This window comes from Carassius auratus, chromosome 16 (assembly GCF_003368295.1).
Source record: "Carassius auratus strain Wakin chromosome 16, ASM336829v1, whole genome shotgun sequence".
NCBI classification, from domain to species: domain Eukaryota; kingdom Metazoa; phylum Chordata; class Actinopteri; order Cypriniformes; family Cyprinidae; genus Carassius; species Carassius auratus.
The window spans coordinates 15,292,330-15,313,860 of NC_039258.1; the positions used below are offsets into that span (position 1 = coordinate 15,292,330).

The 21,531-nt window shown below is 37.2% G+C and overlaps 1 protein-coding gene and 1 pseudogene across 1 annotated transcript; both read right to left on the bottom strand.

Annotated features, from left to right (window-relative positions):
• Positions 1–4,882: 4,882 nt before the first annotated feature.
• On the bottom strand, positions 4,883–20,898 carry LOC113116275 (acetylcholinesterase collagenic tail peptide-like). Its single transcript, XM_026284339.1, has 17 exons — positions 20,480–20,898; positions 19,252–19,385; positions 18,948–19,043; positions 17,252–17,296; positions 16,774–16,800; positions 13,944–14,015; positions 13,548–13,610; positions 13,411–13,437; positions 13,256–13,300; positions 13,126–13,161; positions 12,899–12,979; positions 12,713–12,809; positions 11,979–12,091; positions 11,695–11,814; positions 9,064–9,190; positions 6,214–6,316; positions 4,883–5,998 (listed from the first exon to the last, which is right to left on the bottom strand). Exons 1-17 carry the CDS (start codon positions 20,568–20,570, stop codon positions 5,929–5,931), a joined length of 1,347 nt encoding a protein of 448 aa, XP_026140124.1. The 5' UTR covers positions 20,571–20,898; the 3' UTR covers positions 4,883–5,928.
• LOC113116869 (uncharacterized) lies at positions 10,626–10,742 on the bottom strand (annotated as a pseudogene).
• Positions 20,899–21,531: the final 633 nt, after the last annotated feature.

The following is a 21,531-nucleotide window of genomic DNA, read 5'->3' on the forward strand; positions in this document are numbered from 1 at the left end:
CATACTCAGTGGAAACACTTTATCTATGCAGCGTTGCTCCATCCATTTCTAGGGGATGATGGGGAAACATTTGAGAGAACTTCTTGGGCAGGCGACACGATGGAATTGGCAACTGGATGCCAAATTAACCTCTTGCAACACCCCCAGCACTCTATCAAAAACTTCTTGGCCCATGAGCAGAGTTTTCCATTGACCTGAATGCAAGCTTCTTGGAAGAAGAGGTCTAATACGTTTATTCGATTTCAGCCAGCCAGTCAGTTAATCAAAAATTTTTTTATAGAGCAGTGTATTTATATTTTTTATATATTCTGTGGAAGGGGTAGGACCCAAAAACTTTCGTTGAACGTTTTGATTGGGTTTCCTACCTGCCTGTCAACATATGTATTTGCATACATGGCTGTTTGCATGAGAGGACGGGACGTTTGCTTTCACTGCTATTAGGCTAAAGTTAGCATTTTCCAAGATCTCCTACTGCACCTTTAACTACTGAGTAAAGGTCACACACCATTTGCAAACTCGTGCACATGACAGTATTTGAAAATGTTTATCTTTTCAAAAATGAATCTCTCGATCTTTTGTTTCGTGTTATTTAACGGTGAACATGCATTTTCTGTAAATTACCCCTAATGATATTTCATTCCTAAACGAATCAGGATATGTTGATTGAATTGAGGTAATGATTCAATGCCTTATACGTAGGCCTACTTGATTATGCAATGATTGTTGTTGTCATTGTAAACCTACACTTAAGCATGGACACCACAACTAATTGCAACATTCAACAGAATATAAATTCAAGATATGAAAATATATTTTCCTGCTTCACTGCAGCTTTGACATTTGTATTATTTGTATTGAGGGAAGAGGTCAATCTGTGATGCTAATTTGGCAACATTGGCTTTGTCATCACATGACCTATGACATCAGTTCCATTGCTGCACATTCACACTCCTCAAACACTGCATATTTCAGATGCAGCTCAACCAATCAAATTAGAAGACTGCAAACAGATGTTGTATTACGGTAAATATATTAGACTGCTTCAGAGATTATGTATTTGTAGGCTGAAATAAGGACATTTCTGGAATCTGAGGGTGCAAAAAAAAAAAAGTCAGAAAAAAAATCTAAATATTGAGAGAATCGCCTTTAATGTTGTCCAAATTAAGTTCTTAGCAATGCACATTACTAATAAAAAAATATATTTTTTATGGGTTTTTGGTTAAATACAATAAGTTCTAAAGGTAACACAAGCTAGCTAAATATATTTTCATGCTTTATTCCCTGACATAAATTTACATCAGAGGTTGTTATGGACATTAATAGTCATCACACTGAACAAGAAAACATCTACTCACTAGTCTGCTTTTACAGCCTTGTTTTGTTGCCTTATTTCCTGCAATAATCCAAAAGCCAGTGAAAACATCTTGACTCTTTGTCGAGACAGGGAATTGCTAACTTCCAGGGTGTGACCTAAAAAATGTAATCACTGCACTCTATAGCATTTATTAGCTTTGTCATAAAATTGAGCTAGTTGATCCTGTATAAGACTTCAATTATTATGTTGATGAACACTCTTCTAAGATTTAAGAGTTCTTGTAATTTGGCCCTTTGTTCCTGGCTATTATCCATCCATTTATTTCTAGTTTATATGTGTTTGTGTATGTTGTTAATTCCTTGCCATTCTATTGCACCTTGCATGTTTGCCATTCCCTCCGTAGGTCAGGGATTTTCACTGGGGCCTCGGGTGACAGCTGGGTCCTCTCTGTTTCCTGCCTGTGAGGCCCCCTGTCCTCCATCCTGCACCGGCAGCCGAAACGTGACACCCCTAAACCTGCATCGGTATAATCCATCATCATACTTACAATACGGCAGTTGTCTTTTTTCCTATTTAATTTAATCACAATCAATAGAGCTGTTCCCAAAGTTAGATTAAACATTTTATGTAATTAATCTGACTATATAATCAATAAAAGTATTTAATCTGATTATGAGCGTTTTAAAATGTCTTATAATTTAATTACAAGTACTTTATTTTTGGAATCTGATTGCATAATCTAGATTACATTTAATTACTAAATTACATTTAGTTACTACCCTGAAAATAGTGCGCTATATAGGTTACGATTTGGGAAACAGTTTAGGATTTCACTAGCAGACATTTCAAACTCCAGACTATAAGATTATCAGAAAGTTTCCATCCAGCCCCAATGGAAAGTCCTGGGCAGCTTTAGCTAAATAAGACCCCGTTTGAGCCCCTGCAAATGCAACAGGGGTCTCGCCTCACACCCAGTTCCATGTGACCCTCTCTTCAATGACTCATACTGGCACATTCCCAACAAAGTTTAAAATCAGATTGTGTTATGCAATGCATATATAAGATATTGCCTAGCTCATCTGCAGGCAAATTACCATAATGTGATTAGCGGGTAAAGATACGGCTGTGTAATATGGTTACTGAAATGCGAGCATCTTCAAAAATCTGTGTACCCAACTCAGGGTTCCTGCCAACCTTTACAAACACACACAATAAAAAAAAAGCCAATCTAAAGTCACTGCAAAAGACCTTTCAGGCTCTATGGTCCATTCTTCCATCGGCACAAAATGTTTATTTCCTGGAAATCTGTCGACAGCATCCCTTTTATCTTTCTCTGTCACCTTCCGTCTCCTCCGTGATCAATACACTGTCAATCACTGCCAGGCCTCACGCCCACATATACAGTCTCTGAGAAGCAGATCTGGAGACTCATCACAGAAATGCTGATGTAACTGTGGCTGGCTGTGATCAAGCACAGAGCCTAGTCAGCTACAACACCTTGATGAGCTAGAAAAGCTCATCAAATACACAGCAATGAGAGCAGTGCGGCGTTCTCTGAAGGCTTGCCAACACAAAAATGTTAGCGATGCCAACTCATATATCATATGATCCAAAAATAACTTTTAAAAAGATTAAGGATCACTTCAGTCAACATAAAGGAACATTCATAATTCACCTCTGTTCGAGTTTGTTGTGTTCAAAATGACCATCATACAATCATTTAAGCTAAATCTGTCACATCTGACTGCCCAGAATCTACAGATTGGCTCTGACTTTGGGCAACTTACATTGACAATATTGTGTAATCTATTACAACATTTTGATGGAAGAATATGAAGACAAAATCATCACAAAATTCATGTCTAGGAGAAGAAAATGAATGGGTCCAATATAAACAACAGCGATACTGTAAAAGTTAGCTTTTCAAGCTTTATTTTAGCATCATTACAGGACAGTATCAAACCATAAACCGTTTTAATACTGAGAACAGCTTTCAAATTACACTAGGACAAAACATTCTCTTTTGGATGCGTGTGTTGTGCAATATTTGATGTTAACATCTTTCCTCAAATTGTACAAATCTGAGGATAACAGTCAGTTACAGTATGTGGCAAATTTTGCTCTTTTGAACAAGAGTATACAATATAAACATGCAGTTTCAGCAGATTAATAAATTCAAGACACTTATTTCGATAATATATCCATAATATTTTACATGAAATCTACAGGGAAGCCAGGAATATCACCCCAGAAATGTTAGCAAAGAGCTTTCTGTAGCACATGCATCATATAGCTTATGGAAAACTGGCTTGATCATTAAAAAACTCAAAGAAACTTAAGCAAGATTTCAGTGAATTTAACAGTAAGTAAGTGCTGTATTCTACACCTCAGGTCCTGTAATCACAAAGGCTAAAGCACATTGTATATGCTGAGGTATATTCAGACTGGACTTTGGCATAAATCAGTTTAAAGCCTTTGGGATGACAAAAACAGTCCAGCCTTAATCCAACAGTCTTTAGCCTGAATAGCAGCAAAATGCTACCCCTGCAATAACAGACAGTACAAAATGTTCATTAACAGTTGCAGAGCCTTCACATACTGAATAGTTTTTCCAACACAACCTCACGGAAGTTCCTAGCTATTTTGCATTTTGGCAAATTGATGACTACATTCTTACCCCCCAATTACTGATGGTTTAGGTTTAGGGACAGTGCTTCATGCTTACTGTTTTCTGAAAATCACATTGTATGAATTCAAACAAATTGCCACCTTGTAAAATGGTTAGATTTCCTCGTGAGATTGGTTGGTTTTTCCTCCCTATTTTAAGATCTTCAGACCCATAACCCAATAAATAAGCAGTGTTTGCTTTTCTTCAAGATCTTGAAGCAGAAAACAGCAGCGTGGAACTAAGCTAAACTGTGGAATATGTGCACCCTACTCCACACATGGAGGTGGATGGGTTATGGATATCTTTAAGTGGTTTCCTGAGATATGCTGGAAATGTTAACTAAGTTTGACCCCATAAAACATACAGAGAGCCTGGAAAGCAGCGTCTTCTAATCTTAAACATCCTAAATATTGTCAGTCAGTAGTTTTATTGTACTTAGTGTTTAAGTGCCTTTTTTTAATATACATTAAATAGTCTGTGAAAACACACCTTTTATCCCCAGGGTCCACAAATAACACCTGCCATGCACCAAACTGAAGTAAAATGTGAATTTGGTGCTTAAGTAGATGGATTTACTGGCCATTTGGGTCACTGCAACAATGCAAATTGCAAGAAACCACTAAAATGAGTGTATAAATGGTTTATGAGAGGTAGTGGTTGATAGAAGGGTGAGTAAAATGGTTGCAAATGTGACAAAAATTTACCTTATTTCAACAAAAAGTATAGTTCATATGCTTCCATCTGTGATTTCTTGTGTTTTATTGAATGTGGCAACAAACTGCGCAAACCGTGATGTCCAATTTGCAAAAAAAACAACAAAATTATAGTGTGAATTCCGATTAGAAAATACGTACCCATTCCAGTTCCAACTTTGCAATCTTTTTTTTTTTTTTTTGGGGTGGGGGGGGTCACATTTACCTAACATATGCATTAGTGAACACATTTCTAACATTTTCTTACAACACTACCTTGAATTTATATTTGAGTAATGTATCGAATCAGACTCAGGCAGTGAATCGTTCATTGAGCTGTGAATAATTTTTTGGTTATGCTTGATTAATATCAAAAAATACCGAAGATACTAAATCTTGGTACTGTATATGGTATGGTGGCACTTCTGAACAACCATCATGCAATGTTTTTCAAATAAACTGTCATTTGGCATATAATTGTGTCATTTTATAAGCTCTTAAATTCCATTTTTACCCATTATTGGGCTGTTTGGCAACAAGTTATTTTAGGACCCAGAATGCAAAACTGTACTAAGCCTGATGTACATCAGTGTTTTTTAAGATAATACAATTATTAGGTTTCTTCCAAGGCCAAGCGCCAGTTTGGTCTAAGCCTACATAATATTAGATTTAAAGATATGAGCTACTTTTGTTTTTCAGTTTACATGCCTTGGTAAAGATCTCTGCTGACATGTCTACAGCAATCTCAGCCTCATGCAAAATACTATAGTAACAACGTCACATTGCATTCCACATATAGAGCACCCTATGTGAGGGAAGGTGGTGTGGACCAGGAGAAAATGTCTTTCCTCTGAAACAGTACTACAGTACTTTGAGGTATTGAGAAGTCCTTTACCCATCTCCAAGAGGCAACCAACTCACCTGTTTCCTCTTAATGCAGCCAACCACGCTGGCCAAATGTTGAGCCAGGGACGAATGGAAGGCAGCAGAGGCTGAATAAATGGAGAATGGCTTCTGAAGTCCGGTTAAAGTTCTTAAGAGCACGTGCACAAACGTGGCTTTGCCAAGCGTTCCTTTCCCGAGTGAGTTACATGGCCTCTAAGCATCATGTCAACAGAGGAGTTCAGCTAATGTGTTTGTGATAATTCCATCAATGATTTCTACTCTCAGTGTATCCACTGAATCTACGGTTTTCAGTGTCGTCATTTATATGGGTCTCTCCAGCTGAAACGAGACACTACTTTCTTTTGTCCTCATGTGAAATACTTGCAGTTTGTTGAGTCAATGAAACAGTCAGCTGTGCACTTGAGATGTCCATAAGATCTGTGGACAGAAAGACATGGATGTTATTTGGAAAAATGTAATTTAATCAAAGCAAAATTCTTTCAAAATATTATTTTAATATAGCATTGTGCTAGAGTATAATAATAATAAAAAATTATAATATTAAAACTCTTTGGGACGAGAAAATGGCTCATTTTCCTTCAGGGGGATGTTAGCTTTGCACTATCCATTTAAACAGGCTTGAATAGTCCTACCCAGGCAAAAAGGATCTGCATGTGTGAAAGCCAAAATCCTTTCCGTCGCACTCTTCTGCCTCTTCATAGCGATATCCATCCCCACAATATGCAAGTTTGCACTCTGAGAAAGAGCAAAAGAAAAAAGGAGAAGCAAAAGATTGGGGAAATTTACAGTTAAATGATGGCAGTTATATGGTAGTAAATGTACATTTTAAGCTTTACAGACTGAACTCAAATTAAAAACAAGATGTCTACACAAATACAAAACACCAACATGGTAAACAGACATGACACTAAAGTAATGTAATAATGATCAATTAAACAATTTAAGATGTAACATAAAACCCTAATGTACATAAGTGAAAAGAAATAATAAAAAAACTGAGAAAAATGACCTGGTGTTACTACCTCAGTTCCCTGAGATGAGGGAATGAGCATTGCATTGCTACATATATCTGGAAACTCCTGTTTACTCTTAATACAGAAGCCTGATTGGTTCATGTTTGTGTAGCTGCATGAACAAATGGCAGTCCAACCCGCCAGGTTACTATATCAGTCGGCTCTTAATGCCATTTTGTCAGAATCTTTTGACTAATAGTGACATTCATCGACTTGTGTGTAGACTTATAGCACAGCAGGTTACCAAATTTGTTCCCTTATCTCAGGGAACTGAGGTTATATTAGTAACTGGAGGATTCCCTATCGAACAGTCGCTCCTGTTGCATCGCTACACATATGTAGCGCATCCAATGGTGCCATGAGTGCAGAGCAAAGCTGCTCTGTGAGCCCAGCATCAGAGAACCCATAATGATGGCCATTAAGAAGAAGCATGAGCCAAATATGAGACATAAACCACAAGGTTGAGGCCCATGTTACAAGAGCTTCTCAACTCACAGAGGGGATTAGGTAAACTAAGTTGGCAAAATCCATGCCTGAAGGCCAGGGACCGCCAAGATATAAAATCTGGAATGGTAAACGGCAAAGACCAGATGGCAGCTGCACAGATATCACCAATTGAAACTCTGCTGGACCAAGCCCAGGAGGAGGTTATTCCTCTGGTAGAATGGGCCCTCACTCCAATAGGACACTGCAAATTCACTATGGTGTAAGTCAGGGCTATAGCTTCAAATATCCAGCAAGATAGTCTCTGCTTTGCAACTAGCAGCCCTTTACAGTGGCCACTGAAGCAAACAAAAAGCTAAGTAGGGTGGTCTTAAGTGACAGAGGCCTTAGGTCAGCTGATTGGAGCGGCTCAAAGGAAGACCCTCATAGGGCCCTAAAGACTATGGATAAGTCCCATGTCGGCACAGTATAAGGATGAGGGGGGTTAGTGTTCAAGCTCCTTTCAAAAACTTAATCCGACAGACTGCCCAGCCATGAGTATATTATTCGCTGCAAAGGGTGCCATATACACTTAGAGCATTGAAGGAGTGTGCCCTTGTCCGGCAGCTCTTGCAGAAAGGTTAACATGGATGACATGTCACAAAGGATGGATCCACATTCCGTGCTGTACACAATTTAGACTGTCAAATTAAGGGCGTAGAGATGTCTTCTAGATGGGGCTCTAGCTTCCAAAATGGAATTAGCCACTCTCAATGGGAGCCACTGTTTGGCTTTTGAGGGGTCAAAATTTGAGGCAAACCGACCTCTGATCTTTATGGAAGCCCAAAGCGTTATCAATCTAGGGGCGGTTCAGCTCCTGTTAGTAATTCACCACAAAGACCCCATCATTGCAGGTACCACTCATCTAAGCAGCTGCAGGCAGGCTTTTCAGGAGCCAAACCAGTCCAAGCCAAGGACTTCCACAGCCTTTGAGAAGATGCAGATCTGCTAACTGTGCCAGGATCCTCACTGGAACACATTCAATCTTCTGCATCTGAAGCTGTCAGCAATTTAGAGTCATCGGTAACATGACTTGTTCATGCTGCTACACAAATGTGAACAAATCAGGCTTCAGTATTAAGAGTAAACCGGAGTTTCTCCATGTCCATAGCAATGTAATCAAAGAGACTGTTCAACAGAGAAACGGTATTTAAATGGAAAACCATTAAATGTGAGTTGTCTCACTAGGAATGCCAATTTATCAAATTATAATTTTCAAATTATAAGACAACTTTTTCTTTTTCACTTACAAAAACTTTACAATTAACAGTATTTTAGAGTAAAATGAATAAATTATAATAATAAATTATTAATTAATTAATTAATTACATTTATTTATTTGTTTTTTGTTTTGTTTCTCACAATATAGAAATTAAATTAAATTAAATTTTGTTGTTGTTTTTTTTACAGTGATAGATAAAGTACATTCTGGCAAAATAAACTCTTGATGCATGCCAGCACATTATTCAGCTTATTACATGGCACACAAAATAAATTAACATACACAAAAATACTATGCTTCACGCTGTGACCGAATTACCATTTGGGAATGCATTATTTTCCAAATAATTCAATCGCACGTCTTCAATTATTCCTTACATAAATATTGCTTTGACTGTTAAATCATTAAATGAGAAGAAAGAGAGCATGGTGCAACACAAGGCCTAAAACCAGCACAACTATGTAAGACATAGAATACCTGGGACAAAGCCAGCTCTACAGTTTAGCTGTCATTGTACAAAAATATTTGACCGTGGAATGTAGTTATCGACCAATCAGAATGGAGTATTCCAGAGCACAATATAATGAATTATGAGCACATATGTTGGGGTGACTTCTGAATTAAGGTGTTATTCTCAGCTTCATTTGCCATACAGGACCAGAATATTCCCATTTCAGAATGCACGCTCACGTTAAACTGCATTACAGCTTGTTGTTGGGAATAAGCTTTCAGTTGGAGCGCCTCTGTTTCAACCTGATACTTACTGACACAGCCATCTGTGACCACCTTATTTCCATCATCACACTCCTCTCCATTCTCAACTTGTACGATGCTGTCTCCGCAGAAACCCTCCTGGTCGGGATCACGCTCCATCGACTGGAATGGTGTCAACTGGAATCAAAGAGTCTTTTACAGAACTTGGAGACTAAAATCACTGTGTGTAAAACTATACATACACATACATACATACATAACATATATATATATATATATATATATATATATATATATATATATATATATATATATATATATATATATATATATGCATCTCAATAAATTAGAATATCTAGGAAAAGTTAATTTATTTCAGTAATTCAACTCAAATTGTGAAACTTGTGTATTAAATAAATTCAATGCACACAGACTGAAGTAGTTTAAGTCTTTGGTTCTTTTAATTGAGATGATTTTGGCTCACGTTTAACAAAAAATCACAATTCACTATCTCAAACAAATTAGAATACTTCATAAGACCAGTAAAAAAAAAAAAACATTTTTAGTGAATTGTTGGCCTTCTGGAAAGTATGTTCACAGAACAATTCCAGACAATACAGAACAATACCAGACCTGAACCCCATGGAGAATCGATGGGGTTCAGGTCTGGTGAGTTTGCTGGCCAGTAGAGCACACCAACCCCATGGTTATTTAACCAACTTTTGGTGATTTTGGGAGTGTGGGCAGGTGCCAAATCCTGCTGGAAAATGAAATCAGCATCTTCAAAAAGCTGGTCAGCAGAAGGAAGCATGAAGGGCTCCAAAATTTATTGGTTAAAGGGTGCAGTGATTTTGGTTTTCAAAAACACAATGGACCAACACCAGCAGATGACATTGCACCCCAAATCATCACAAACTGTGGAAACTTAACACTGGACTTCAAGCAACTTGGGCTATGAGCTTCTCTAGCCTTCCTCCAGACTCTAGAACCTTGGTTTCCAAATGAAATACAAAACTTGCTCTCATCTGAAAAGAGTACTTTGAACCACTGGGCAGCAGTCAAGTTTTTCTTCTCCTTAGCCCAGGTAAGACGTCTCTGACATTGTCTGTGGTTCAGGAGTGGCTTAACAAGAAGAATATGAAAACTGTAGCCAAATTCCTTGACACGTCTGTGTGTGGGGGCTCTTGATGTCTTGACCCTAGCCTCAGTCCATTCCTTGTGAAGTTCACTCAATAATAATATTAATAATAATTGCTTACATTTATATAGCGCTTTTCTAGAGACGCAAAGCACTTTACATTGTGAGGGGGATATCTCCTCATGCACCACCAGTGTGCAGCATCCACGTGGATGATGTGACGGCATCCCTATTGCGCCAGAACACCCACCACACACCAGCTTATTGGTGGAAAGGAGACAAAGTGATTAAGCCAATCAGCAGATATGGGGATTGTTAGGAGGCCATGATGGTCAGAGGCCAATGGGCGAATTTGGCCAGGATGCCGAGGTCACACCTCTACTCTTTTCTAAATACATCCTGGGATTTTTAATGACCACAGAGAGTCAGGGTGACCACAGGGTGAGCACCCCCTTCTGGGCTGACTAGCACCTCTTCCAGCAGCAACCTAGTTTTCCCAGGAGGTCTCCCATCCAGGTACTGCCCAGGCTCAGCCCTGCTTAGCTTCAGTGGGCAACCGGTCTTGGGCTCCAGGGTGATATGGCTGCTGGCAAATTCTTGAATCGATTTTGCTTGACAATCATCATAAGACTGCGGTTCTCTCAGTTGGTTGTGCATCTTTTTCTTCCACACTTTTTCCTTCATGATATTAACTTTCTGTTAACATGCTTGGATACAGCACTCCGTGAACAGACAGCTTCTTTTGCAATGTATGTTTGTGGCTTACCCTGCTTGTGAAGGGTGTCAATGATTGTCTTCTGGACAACTGTCAGATCAGCAGTCTTCCCCATGATTGTGTAGCCTAGTGAACCAAACTGAGAGACAAGTTTAAAGGCTCAGGAAACCTTTGCCAGTGTTTTGAGTTGAGTTGATTTGCTGATTGGCATGTCACCATATTCTAATTTGTTGAGATTGAATTGGTGGGTTTTTGTTAAATGTGAGCCAAAATCATCACAATTAAAACTTAAACCAAAGACTTAAACTACTTCAGTCTGTGTGCACCGAATTTAATACATGAGTTTCACAATTTGAGTTGAATTTCTGAGATAAATGAACTTTTCCACGACATTCTAATCTATTCAGAAGCACCTGTATATATATATATATATATATATATATATATATATATATATATATATATATATATATATATATATATATATATATATATATATATTACAAACACAAATAGATAAAGTGTGACTTAAAAAAATAAATAAATGTGTAATTTAGTAAATAGTCTGAAAGAAGACAAGCTATGGAAGCAAAATAGCCCAGTGTGGGGGAAAAAAAAACAATGATTTTGCTTTTAGTGTCTTGTAGCATTTATTATCAAATATAAATTAAATAAACCTTATACAACCTTAAATATGCTTTTCCTAACACATTCCTATGATTTTAACACTAGAAAGTTGATAAAAATAAAATTTCTGGACAAGTAATTAATTATGCCATCTGTCATTTATAAACTGGATTATGTTTAGATCACAACAATAATGTGCACCTGAATTGGCATCCAACCATCAATGTCTCTGAAGTAAAGCGACCTCTGGTCTTTACGGAAGGCCAAAGCATAATCAGTCTGGAGGCGGTTCAGCTCCTGTTCGTTATTCACCACAAAGATCTGAGAACAGACATTAAATATTATCAACTGCTTTACTGGCAAAATGAATTGAATGGTTTTAACGTTGAATATCATCCAGAAATAACAATCAATCCAGTGAAGGGCACAGATATCTGGGAATATTCAGGCTTAGTTTGTAAAGCGTGCTGGCATTGCTGGCTTACCGCTGGCACTCTGGGATAGCTGCCCCAGTGGTCAAAGGAGGGGGCATTACAGCCGCACCGTCCCAGGCTGCCAGGTTGTCCCTTCTCTCCTTTCTGTCCTACCATGTACAGTCCTGGAGGAGAGGTAAACAACATTAAGCCGAAGGCATAAATGTCCCTCCATGTGATGCAAAGTAATGGAGTGATTTCAAGAGCCCTCATTTATCACGAAGAGAAAGCAACTGAGTTAATATGCACAGAAACCAAAACAAGAGAGCAGCTGTCCTGTGAATAAAGTGATGACATAATGTTTGTAATTCTGCGAGAAGCTTGGCCGCTCCGGCCGTCAGTTAAAGACATGATGTCATGGCTTCAGTCTCCTTTGGGACATCTGTTTCAGTCATGGATCAGGTTGCTTCTGAAGCGAAATAGAAGAGTGGTGGGATTTCCTACAGTGATTTAAGATCCATGTGCTTCACCGTCTGCACATGGCGAATGCTGCAATATCATCATGTGATCTTGACCGAGCTGTTACCACTATAGACATTGAAGGGGACAAGACCCCGCCTCCCACCTCCAAAATAATTAGATATGGCCATAAATTTTCTTAATTTTAATTAGTTACAAACAAAAATACATTTATTTTCATCTACTTTATTAATTTTCTGTTCTAAATTTTCCAGGAATTTTTCCCAAAGAAAATATACTTTTTTTGAGATTTGAGAACTATTAGCACTTGTATGTAAATGTAATACCTGAGGCGGGCAAACCGGGAGGGCCAGGGTGACCAGGCACCCCTTGAGGGCCTGCAGGACCCATGGGTCCAGATGTGCCAATGTCACCTTTTGCACCCTGCATTAGAAATCAATAATAACGGTCATTTATTTCCAGTGCTTTTGCACTGTTATCATGTTGTTATTATGTGTTTAGGGATGGATCACCTGCTTTCCTCTTTTTCCTGGGCGGCCGGTGGGTCCCCTGTTCCCTGAGCTTCCAGGTTCTCCTTTTGGACCCATTTCACCCTGAGAAATTATTTCAAAATCACATAGAAGATTGCCTTTGTTTCATTATGTTAACAAAAAACAGACCATTTCTTTTTAAATATAATACTAACTACCCAATAGCTTAAAACATATGTATAATAATATGCAATAATATTTTCCAGAACCTTCTGGCCAAGCATTCCAGGAAGACCCATTAATCCCTGAAACAGTACAAAAATGTGCAAAAAATAAATTATGGATTAGACCAGTTACAATTTGCATTATTATAAAACTAATTGCACTATGGTTACTTACCTTGTCACCTTTTAAACCAATTTCACCTCTGAAACCTTGTGAGCCCTAACAGGACAAGATCAAAAGAGCAAAAGAATAACTTAATGATGAACAACTGGGGTACAAAATTAAAGAATAAACTGAATGATAAAAGAGAGTTCAGAGAGGTAACTCACTTTTTCTCCCTTATGTCCAGGAAAGCCCTGCAAAAAATGAACAATATTCAGTGAACAGAGTACAGTATTTTATGTTCATATGACAATGCAGTATGAATGTAGGAGTCCTAATTCAGGGGAAAAAATGCTGTCCAGACCTTGGGTCCAATTGGTCCTCTTGACCCTGGCATTCCCATCAGCCCAGGGTCGCCTTTCTCCCCCTGTTAAAAACACAGGGGACACAGGAATAACATGGTCATGGTTTCCAGAAAATTATTAAGCAGCTCAACCTTTTTCAACACTGATAATAACCAGAAATGTTTCTTGAGAACAATTCAGCATATTAAAATGACTTTCACATGACACTGAAGACTGGAGTAATGGCTGCTGAAAATTACATTTTTACTAAATTACATTTGAAAACATATTAAAATAGAAGACTATTTTAAACTGTAATAATATTTTACAACATTAATCTTTTTACTTTATTTTTGATTCAAATATGCAGCCTTGGTGAGCTTTTTGTAAATGTGAGGATGGAATTAATTACTCACTTTAGGCCCAGTTGGTCCTTGCCATCCGCTTGTTCCCTGACGTCCTGGGAGACCTGGAGGGCCAATGTGTCCCTGTAACACAAACAGCATCATTTTACACACAAAGAGAAAAATACATTTAGAAGTATTGTGAGCTTTAAATCAGCTCCATACATCCTTACATATTGGCAGATTTCACTGAACTTAATAGCTTGACAAAGTGTTCTTGGCTTAATAAACGTCCAATCTTCTATGGCTTAAAAAACGTCCAAATATCCAATCTTTTTGCATGCGCAGACTGCTGACATTATTTTGGCTGATATATCTTTAGTGCACAGGTTTTGGCAGTCTAGTGCAGTGGCTCAGAGCAGTTACCACACAAAATACAATTATTAGGACAATTTTAATTAAAATGTAATTTAATTACACAAATTTATTAAGTATTAATTGATAAAATATTCCCAATATAACAGAACTTGATATACCATGAGTTTTTAGCACAGATGGAATACTGTATTGATATATATATTTTTTTTTAAATTCTAGTATTACCACTTTTTTAAGTGTACATTTTTCATCGTCAATAAATGTCTATTTATAGAGCACGTTTAAACACAACCAAAGCACTGTACAATGAATAAAAGAATCAAAAGGTAACAATAATTAATTTAAAAGAAACTATATAGAAATAAAAACTAAATATGTAATAGACAAGCAACGATCTACAATCTACAAGAGACACCCAAAATAACATATTAAGGAATATAAAAATCCACAGAGACAAAAAAAAAAAAAGTCTTAAGAAAGAAAGATCTTAAATGCAGTGATGAATGGAACCTGTCTACTGTGAATAGAGCAAAAGTGCAATCACCTCGATTTTTACTAGAGAGTTTTACTCTGGGGACAGTGAGTAGGCCATGGTCACATGATCTTAAGGTTCTAGAAGTATACAGGAGCAAGTATTGAGGTACCAGGTTTTGAGGGCTTTTTAGACAAATAAGAGTTAATTTATACTTGACAGGGAGCAAGTAAAGACATTAATGTGTAAGACAGTAATATGTAATGTGGTTATATTTGCCCTTTAAGTAGTCCAGCTGCTGACAGGAAATGGAAGCTTGAGTAATGCCATAATAAAGTATTACAGTAGTCAAGCAAAGATGTTTCAAAGGCATGGATTGCAGTTTCAATTGCTCATGGATGAAAAGATCTTAACTTTAGTAAGAAGGTGAAGTTAAAACATGACTTGACAACAGCAGTGAACTTTAAGATGCATTCAAATAGGACGGGCAAATTTCTGGCACACTACACATTTTATATTATAGTATTAAAAATGTCAAGATCCAAAAAAAAGTTGAAATATCCAAAAAAAATAATTTTGGATTTCTTTTTATTTAGATTTGGAAAAGAAGTTTAAATTCTATAAGAGTGTTTGTTAAGCTATAAGATAGATTTGTGGGTTGTCGGCATATATATAAAAAGACACGCCATATTTATCAAAAACAGAAACCGGGGTAGCATAAACAGGGAAAACAACACCGGTCCAAGAATCGATCCCTGCGGAACACCGCAACCAAAAGATAGATGTTTGAAGATGAGTGATGCCTCAGACCAGGGAAGTTCAGTCCAGCAGAGTTCAGCTCCAACCCTGAAAAAATAAAACTCACCTACCTATAGCCTTAGTAATCCTGAAGACATTAATTAGCTTGTTCAGGTGTGTTTGATAAGGGTTGGAGCTAAACTCTGCAGGACAGAAACTCTCTAGGACAGAAGGTGCCTTCCCCTGCACCAGACGAACCTATTTGACAAATCAAAGTGAAACCACTGTAATACAGTAACACCCACTCAAGTCTCCAGCGGGGACAGAGTATATCATTGTGCCCCAAATCAAATGTACTACTTGGCTCTAAAAGAAGAGCCATTTTTTTCACTGAATCGTGAAAATTCTTTTGATTTTATTTCATATAAGCTTTGATAATTTGATTAATGATAAAAACATTAATACAGTACATCAGAAATGTGATTGAGACAGGCATGTGTCCAAATGTAAAAACCCAAATGTTCTACAGAAATCAAATATTTATGGTTTCACTAAGTATCAGCTAGGTTTCATGGCCGCCGTCCCTTTTCCAAAACATCTGATGTGTGTAACACCTAAAGACGACTGGCAGTAGGGACAAGGTGAGGACAACATGTCTTCTGAGTGTTCTGAGGGACAAAACAGCCATCAGAAGAGATGGAGAGAGAGCGAGAGAACAAACTATACCAAGCCCCATCAGTCTCCTGGCTTTAATTAAATTATGCGCTAAGGGCAGGAGCCGGGCATTGTGGGAGAGCAAATGATTTATTGTGCTGCCCCAGCACTAAGCTAAATTACTATGCAATGCTGCAAAGCTTCCTACGCCAGCAGCACTCCACTCTCAATGCCTGTTTGGAGTAAAACAATGCACCAGCACACCCAAAATCCTGTGCAGCAGTTTAGTGGCTTCTCGGTTTACCCACAGCCCCGCTGTAGGTATTACTGACTCTGGTCCCAAATGCCTTCCAGGAAACCACACAAGCCCACAATGTGATTGTGGGACAGGAGCCATGGGGATATTCCATTGTGGATTGAACCTAATGATGGTGACCACAAGCTTCCCCTGATGTTTAGCTCTCTGCTGCTTATAAAATACAGAAGATCATGTGGAATCATGTGAATCATGTCTATCTGTGTCAAGGTTGCACTTGCTTTGAATTTCCTTCAGCTCATGTTATACTGCAGCTGTAAAAGTGTGTGCATCTCCCATTCCTCCTCCTTCCCTTTTTTCAAAGTAAATCCACTTATTGCAAAACACAGGACAGTGAGTCTTACCTTTTGTCCGGGTCTTCCAATTTCACCCTAGCAAAAGGAGGAGGGAACCAATCAGTTCATATTCAATCAGTATACACATTCTTGAGGGTGACTGAATAGTCTATAAAGCAATAATTAATAAAATGATCTTTTTTTTTTAGTCATAATTTCAAAAGAAGACATTTTTAAGAAAGTTTTTAGCAAAATATTTCTTTAAAATATCTTATTTTTGTATTTTCTGATCCTAGTTCAGCGTTAGTACATACCGTAGTTATTACACATTACTATAATTTTATTTTAAAGTTATTTTAATTACTATAATAAGTACATAGTATGCACTTGCTGATTAGGACTGTCAAATATAGTGCATCCTTAACAAGATTCTTATTTGCTTCCTTAACTCACTGGACCACTTAGTCAGCCTCATTTCTCTTTCGTTCTTAATTGCTTTTCATGCTGTTGTATGTTTGTATTATATTTACATAAGTATGTTTCGTACCTTATCTCCCTTTGGTCCCTTTGGTCCCGGCAGTCCAGCAGGACCCTGATAATAAAACAAACATATCTGTTTAGGGCTTATCCAAAGCCTTTAGCTAAATCCATAGAAGCAATTTTTTTATGTATTTTTTTGACCAAGAGTGTTGACTAATAATTTTTGTAAGTCATTTCCATGCCAAAATGATGACTGTTTCCAAACAGGTTACCCAAACACTCCTCCGTTCCTATTGGTAGACATAAATGTGACAGCCCCACCCAAAAACAAAACAATGGTCAAAGGGTCACAGCATCTGAACTTGTGGAAATCAGCATATGAAAAGCTTCCTTATAGTTGGAAAATATTTTCATGGAAAAATTATGCAGTGCACATTTAAAATTATCATTGCTGTTGCAAACTTCAGTGTTACAAAAGGATGCATTTATAATGTTTATGGCTGACAATCTCAATAATATCCCCTACACAACTGATAACCTATGGCAGAAATCAATCTGTACTGAGACTGGACTGAACAGCAGGGGAGAACTCTCTCTTGGGGTTTGAGAGTCTGTGGGTGTCTCTCTTGGGGTTGTTTCTAAGAATGGTACGATGGAGCAGAGGCTGGCAATGGAAAAAGGTCTATTTCCATCTGCTCTAAATGTGGCGTGTTAATAGCCTGCTCCTGCTGTGTCGTGGGGGGCCAAACTGGTCACATCCGTGTCACTACAGAAAGACGTCTGGGGAACTCACACGGGTCTCACATGCTGAGAGGGTTATGCAGGCTAATTACAGAGCTGTAACTGACCATTGTGACAACCCAATACGCATGTGACTTGCTTGTACTTATAAACGTATTAGACAGTTTTTAACTTTTTGTTTTGTCAAGATCTGTACATGTTAATATGGCTAATGGGTCAGTATGGCATTATTTGTTTGTCTGGGTCGATTCATATGTTCAGAAATAAAAATGTCATTAATAAATCCTCTTCTATGATGGGTTAGGTTTTATATTTCTGAAATAAATAATAAATGAATTATATATATATATATATATATATATATATATATATAAGCAAAAAAAGGGTTATAAAGTAATCTATATAAATTGTTGTTGCGTACTTGTTCATTAGAATAATTTAACCAAACTGCTTCACTAATTGAAATATTTGAATTATTTACACATTTGAAATTTTTTAATTATTTCAAATTTATTTAATTTATAAACGAATAATCCTCATTGAAAATACATACATTTTAATAAATAATAAATTTTTTTAAATAATGCTCATCATACACCCATAAGTAATAAAAGGTGTATTAAGGAAAATTATTTTACTTGATAGTACACAACATGAAATTTTAAAGCATTAAACTGAAACACCTCTGGTATTAAAATGGCATTAAAGTTTTTCAGAACCATATGAAAGCAACATGAACACATGTACGTACTGACCATCTAAACAGATCTAAATAAGATTTTTCCTTCTTACAATAATTAATTTCTTCTTTCTGTCTAGCTAGCTTGTCAAATGTTCACCTACATAGTCTTTGCCATTTGAACTGTACACAAAATCAACCAAGCCAAACAAACAAAACAACTACAGATCATTGTGGCATGACATTTCACTCAATGTGGAAAAAGCTGTTTATAGATGCATGGCTTCATTTTAAAAACATCCGACTATGTTTCATCCTCAGAATGAAAATTGGAAGCACATACCTGAGGGCCAGGAGGACCTGCTGGTCCCGGAGGCCCTGGGGAGCATGTCTGAGGTGTGGGCTTGCATGGGACATTTGGTGAAACATCAGTCTCAGTCTATAAGAGAAGTCATAGAACAAATTACATCTGGAAACAATAGAAATGGGGAAAATGTTAAATAAAAAATAGTCCATAAAGTGTTACAATCTTCACTGTTTCAACGGTTCTATTAACATCTATTATATATTTTTTATTATTACCATCAACTACTGTGGTCATTTAGACATACATAAAGTATTTATTGACACCCTGATCCCTGTAGTACCTGGAGCCCTTGATCAGGACTCTCCAGATGGCCCTGCCGCCACAGTGAAGGGGGTGGAGGGAAGAGAGGGGGTGGAGGTGGACTCAGTAAACAGCAGGGGTTGAATTTCTTCCTGGTTTCCAGCAACTGGAGATCTAGATGAGGGGAAATAAGGTTCAGGAGGAACATGTCAGCAGACGCATGGTCCAGCGGAACAGTGTTTCTCTCCACTGTTTTAGAAAAGAGGGACTGAAACTTATGTTTTATACTATGATACTTATCAGGTAGATGAAATGAAGAGTGTAATGAAAGGTCTTTCAATACTAAAACTGAAGACTAATCTGCAAATATGTAATTCTATAACTTTTCTTAGAAATAATTGCACTTTTCTGAGGCATTTATGACCTCATCAATGGGATTTTACAGATTTTTGGTCAATTTTCGTAGTTGCATTTACTATAAGAATATAATACACTAACATCTGACAGCCACTGTCATATTGAACGGTATATGTATTGTTTTATTATTTGATATTTGTTTTGCCTGTAAAAAAAAATAAATGTTTATTTAAAATCATATAAATAAACATTGTGTATGTGTATGTATTTGTAAAAAGTGAAAAAAATTAACAATGAACACACAAGTACAAAAAAAAAAAAAAAAATCTGTAAATAACTATTTACAGCAATAGCAACCTAAATTTGTATATTTTTATTTAAATAAATACACACATGCATACATATATACATGCTTTAAAATAGAAAGACCAGAAAGATGCTAACTTTGCAAAAACAAGCACTTGAATAATTCAACTTTTCACTGCAGTGTTGGCTGACAAAACTGAAACACAGCCATTTTGCCATGAGAAATAATAACCAGAAATAAGTAATTGATGCCTTTGGGGAAATGTATTGCAAAATGATGCAAATGTTTACTTTATTATTACAAGCCTGAAATTTTCCCCATTATATTCAAACCAGTCTATACTGGCACACAATATATTGTTTATCATAAAAATACTTTTTAAAGAGCAGTGCAACCTAATTCATGTTATCAAGATTCTGCAACTGCATTTATTTAATTTGCATGACTCCTGAAATAACAGAGTCAGACAAATATGTCTGTGCTGGTGTTTTTCGTTGGTGCAATTAATTTGATTTGCATGTCATGTGCAAACGTACTTCTCTCTGTAAGAAAAAAAACCCCTTAATATCAGCATACCAAACGTGCAAAAAAAAGAGTTTCTTACCTGTTGGAAGAGGGAATATGTTATCCATGTAAGAGATTGATGCCACATTGCAGAGGAGTTGGAAATATAGTCCAAGTGTGAACAGAATCATGCTGCCGGCTGCGGTCTACCTCCAATAGCACAGTGAAGTGATCTGATGCAGTCCCGCACTACTGCTCTCTCTCCCCGCCTTTCTCTCTCCCTCACACACACACACACACACACACACACAAGATCCACGCCTTTAGGAGAAGTGAATGCCAGCCAATGTCTGTTACACCTCTCCCATGTATTGGCCCTGAGCTAAATATACAGGAGGCAGTCGGTCAGCTGCCCTCTGTAGCCAATATTAGCCGTTACTACTGCCAGCACTAAAACGGACAGAGAAAACAAAACAGTATGGCTAGAAATGACATTGAAATGACTACCACCGTTCAATTAGCGATAACACCACCCTGCATCAGTTTTGCTGAAGGAAATCCAATGCTTGTTTCTTATTCATTTTGGGGTGCTGATTCCAAAGTGCCAAAGTCCAAAGTGTCTGTTTTGCTTTAGCATTTCACACTTTCTCACAAAATATGATTCACGTTTAATAGCATTTTTTAATTTGGACATCCATAATTAAGGTGAAGAAGTCTTCTATTATCCTTCTGTTTTACCCACAACATGATTCATATTTTCCTCTGAGCCAGGTAAGAACTATCTGTTCAAAATTCTCTCATATAAGAATGATTTACTGACTATATGACTAATTCAAAGTTAAAATGATCACCAGTGACAGAAGAACATGCTGTGGCTGTTTTACTACAGTTATTATTTCAGCATCATTGAGATACGGTTATATTATATCAGTTTATATATTAGTAATTTTGTTGTGTTTTTGTCTTTGTTTTGTATGTCAATATAGTTTGTATTCATTTTGTTTCAGTTTTATTACAGGTTAAACTAAATGAAAACGAGAAATATTGCTTCGGCAACTAGCTGAATTAAATATTTCTTTTATTTTAAATAATTTCTTATGGTTTTATTTTAGATAACTATAATAACCCTGTTAACAATATCCACACAGCAAG